This window comes from Lolium perenne, chromosome 2 (assembly GCF_019359855.2).
Source record: "Lolium perenne isolate Kyuss_39 chromosome 2, Kyuss_2.0, whole genome shotgun sequence".
Classification (NCBI taxonomy): domain Eukaryota; kingdom Viridiplantae; phylum Streptophyta; class Magnoliopsida; order Poales; family Poaceae; genus Lolium; species Lolium perenne.
This window is the reverse complement of record NC_067245.2, coordinates 47,963,302-47,965,972: the sequence shown is the minus strand read 5'-3', so window position 1 is coordinate 47,965,972 and position 2,671 is coordinate 47,963,302. Positions and strand designations below refer to the sequence as shown.

Below are 2,671 nucleotides of genomic sequence, written 5' to 3'. Positions count from 1 at the left end.
CCGGTTTTCCTCCCTTCTCAGAATTAGTCTACTACATAAAGGCAAATTGTCATCCCTTGGGTGATTAATTGCGGTGCCATAGTGAATAAAGGCTCAAATATTTTTCACATAGATGGATACAGGACAACCAAATAATCAGGGAAGATTAGTCTACTCAGTAACTTAATTAGCGACAGCACAAGATAGTATGACAGGTATTGGGGATAATGGTTTTATTCATCCACAGTTTGCAGCTTGCAAAAGCAGACCTAGTCAAAGTACAAAACCCATGAACATATTATTGATCAAGTCTGAGTGACAGCAAGTAGATAACATGGAGTACTACAGGAACGCTACAATCTCCCTTTGTTTAACCTAAATGAAAACTATGCAGATCCTAAGTAAACACGAGATCAAGGTGGCTAACAGTTTAATCAGCCACCGAGATACTAGAGGATCTGTGTAGTTTTCGTTAGGTGGGCATGCAGTAAAGACACTCCTCACTTGAGCTAGTAACGCAGGCTAGCTAGGACAGTACCCATCGATCTTAACCTGGCACGCTGGAGCTAGCTAGAAAGGGTAAACCATGGCGGGGACGCCGTGGCCGTTGTTGTTGTCGTCGTCGAGGAGCCACGTCTCGAACTCGCTGAGCGGCGTCTGCGCCGGCGCCAGCACGGCCGGCTTCCTCTCGTAGTCGAAGGCGGCCCGGAGCACGCGGGTGGCGGTCAAGCCGCCGCCGTAGGATACATCGGACGCCGAGGAGCCGGAGGGGCTGTCGGCCGCTCCGCCTGGGGTGGCCGGGCCGCTGGCCTTGCTGGTCCAGCCGTCGAGCATCCGGGAGATGTTGGCGGTGGTGAGGACGTACGGCCCGGACGCGGAGGGTGAGCACTGCGACAGCGAGAGCGACCCGCCCGAGGAGCTGGACACCGCGGGGCTGTCGCTGTCGGCGGCAGCCGCAGCGACGCCGTCGGCGGCCGCGTCCTTGGGCGGCGTGTTGATGCCGTCGAGCGAGGTGAGCGCCTCGCGCAGCGCGCGGCGCGCCATGTTGATGTCGGTCTGCAGGCGGCGCTCCCACTGGCCCTTTGAGGAGGAGGACGGCCTCTGCGAGACGGGCTTGCCGGCCGCGTCGCCCCCGGCGGCGGCGGCCTGCAGCTTGCGCTTGAGGTGGGTGTTCCAGTAGTTCTTGATGTCGTTGTCGGTGCGCTCGGGGAGGTATGATGCGATGGCGGCCCAGCGGTTGCCGAGCAGCGCCTGGAGGTGGACGATGAGCTTCTCCTCCTGGTCGCTGAAGTTGCCGCGCTTGATCCCCGGGCGCAGGTAGTTGGTCCAGCGCAGGCGGCAGCTCTTGCTGCAGCGCATCAGGCCTGCGTAAATAATAGCACGTACGTCCAGGATCAGAATCCACATCTGTGTAAGCTAGATACGCGAAACCTAGATTAGATAGATACGCATCTAGTTGAAGCCATGGATTTAGAGATGCGGAATTGGCAAGAAGGGAAGGGAGGTGTACCGGTGCGAGTGGGGACGGCGCGCCAGTTGCCGGGGCCGTGCTCCTGGATATAGGAGACGAGCACGAGGTCCTCCTCCGGCGTCCAGGGTCCCTTCTTGACGCCCTCCTTGTCGCAGCACGGCGGCCTCCCCATCCTTGCTCGGTCGTCACTCGCAGCTAGCCAAGGCGAAGAGAGCGAGAGGCTTTTGCTGCACACGCGCGCGACTGAAGGGAATAAGAAGCCACCGGCGCCGTATACGAGCAAGATCGCGTGACGCGAGCTCGCCTACGCTGGGGAAGGGAGTGAGGTAGAGACAGACTCTGGGGTGTGGTGATGATGTATGTATGTGTGCTGGAGGAGAGGAAGATGGTGAAGACAGGAAGGCAGGGTCCAGAGCAGGGGTGCGGTGTAGGTGCGTATATATACACGGTTAGGGTCTGTGGTCACGGCCAAAGCACAGCGCTGACCTTGGTTGGTATTACGTTGGGGTGTTTTACAGCGGCCGGGATACCGAGACAAGTTTTCTTGAACAGTCAAATGTAGAGACAGGGACGTGTGAGTACTCCAGCTAGAGGAAGATGAAAAGAGTGAGCTAGTGTGCATTTACTCTGGTCTCGTGGCAAAGTCAGCCTGGTGGTGGGGCGATACACATACACTGCAGCATGCCGCCTTCCTTGCGATGGATGCCGCGTCGCATTAATCGCGGCTGCCCGGCCCGGCGCGGCGTGGCACCATATGCCATGTTGCGAGCTTGCAAGCCATGCCATGGCCCGACGCCCGTGGCCGTGCCTCTCTTACCTGCCTGCCGTGTTTCAAGAGAAAATGAAAAGACAATTTGGAAAGAAAACTCTTCTCTCATGGAGTTATGGCCTGAGAGCTTAGCTTCTCATGTGTGCAATCATGCCTGTCCTCGCATGCACCTCCTCGCAAAACTTTTTCCCGTGTGGCAACCATTGCTCGCGCTAAGTTTATCCTTTTAAACTTTATAAAAATTATACCGATAAATCTTTCAAAGTTGGGAGGGGTTGTCCTTCACTTGTGCTGGTCAGTCGCATCCTTTGACTACTTTTCCTCGTAATGACATAGTCCATCTCTCGAAACATTTTCGAAACAAACAAAAACATTTAGCGCGAGTGACTCATAGCTAGCACCGCATTAATCGCGGGTGTCTGACCCGATGCGACGTGGCAGCAGGTGGCGTG

At 56.2% G+C, this 2,671-nt stretch overlaps 1 protein-coding gene across 1 annotated transcript; it reads right to left on the bottom strand.

Moving 5' to 3' along the window:
- Positions 1 to 258: 258 nt before the first annotated feature.
- Positions 259 to 1,858, bottom strand: LOC127332038 (transcription factor MYB94). The gene is made up of 2 exons (XM_051358295.1): positions 1,490 to 1,858; positions 259 to 1,343 (listed from the first exon to the last, which is right to left on the bottom strand). The coding sequence occupies exons 1-2, from the start codon at positions 1,620 to 1,622 to the stop codon at positions 550 to 552; spliced, it is 927 nt and encodes a 308-aa protein (XP_051214255.1). The 5' UTR covers positions 1,623 to 1,858; the 3' UTR covers positions 259 to 549.
- Positions 1,859 to 2,671: the final 813 nt, after the last annotated feature.

Excerpts from the sequence above, each read along its gene's own strand:
- LOC127332038 (XM_051358295.1), bottom strand. The coding sequence starts at position 1,622 with ATGGGGAGGCCGCCGTGCTGCGACAAGGAGGGCGTCAAGAAGGGACCC. Across the intron at positions 1,344-1,489 it reads CGCCGTCCCCACTCGCACCG|GCCTGATGCGCTGCAGCAAG; the intron begins GTACACCTCCCT and ends TTATTTACGCAG.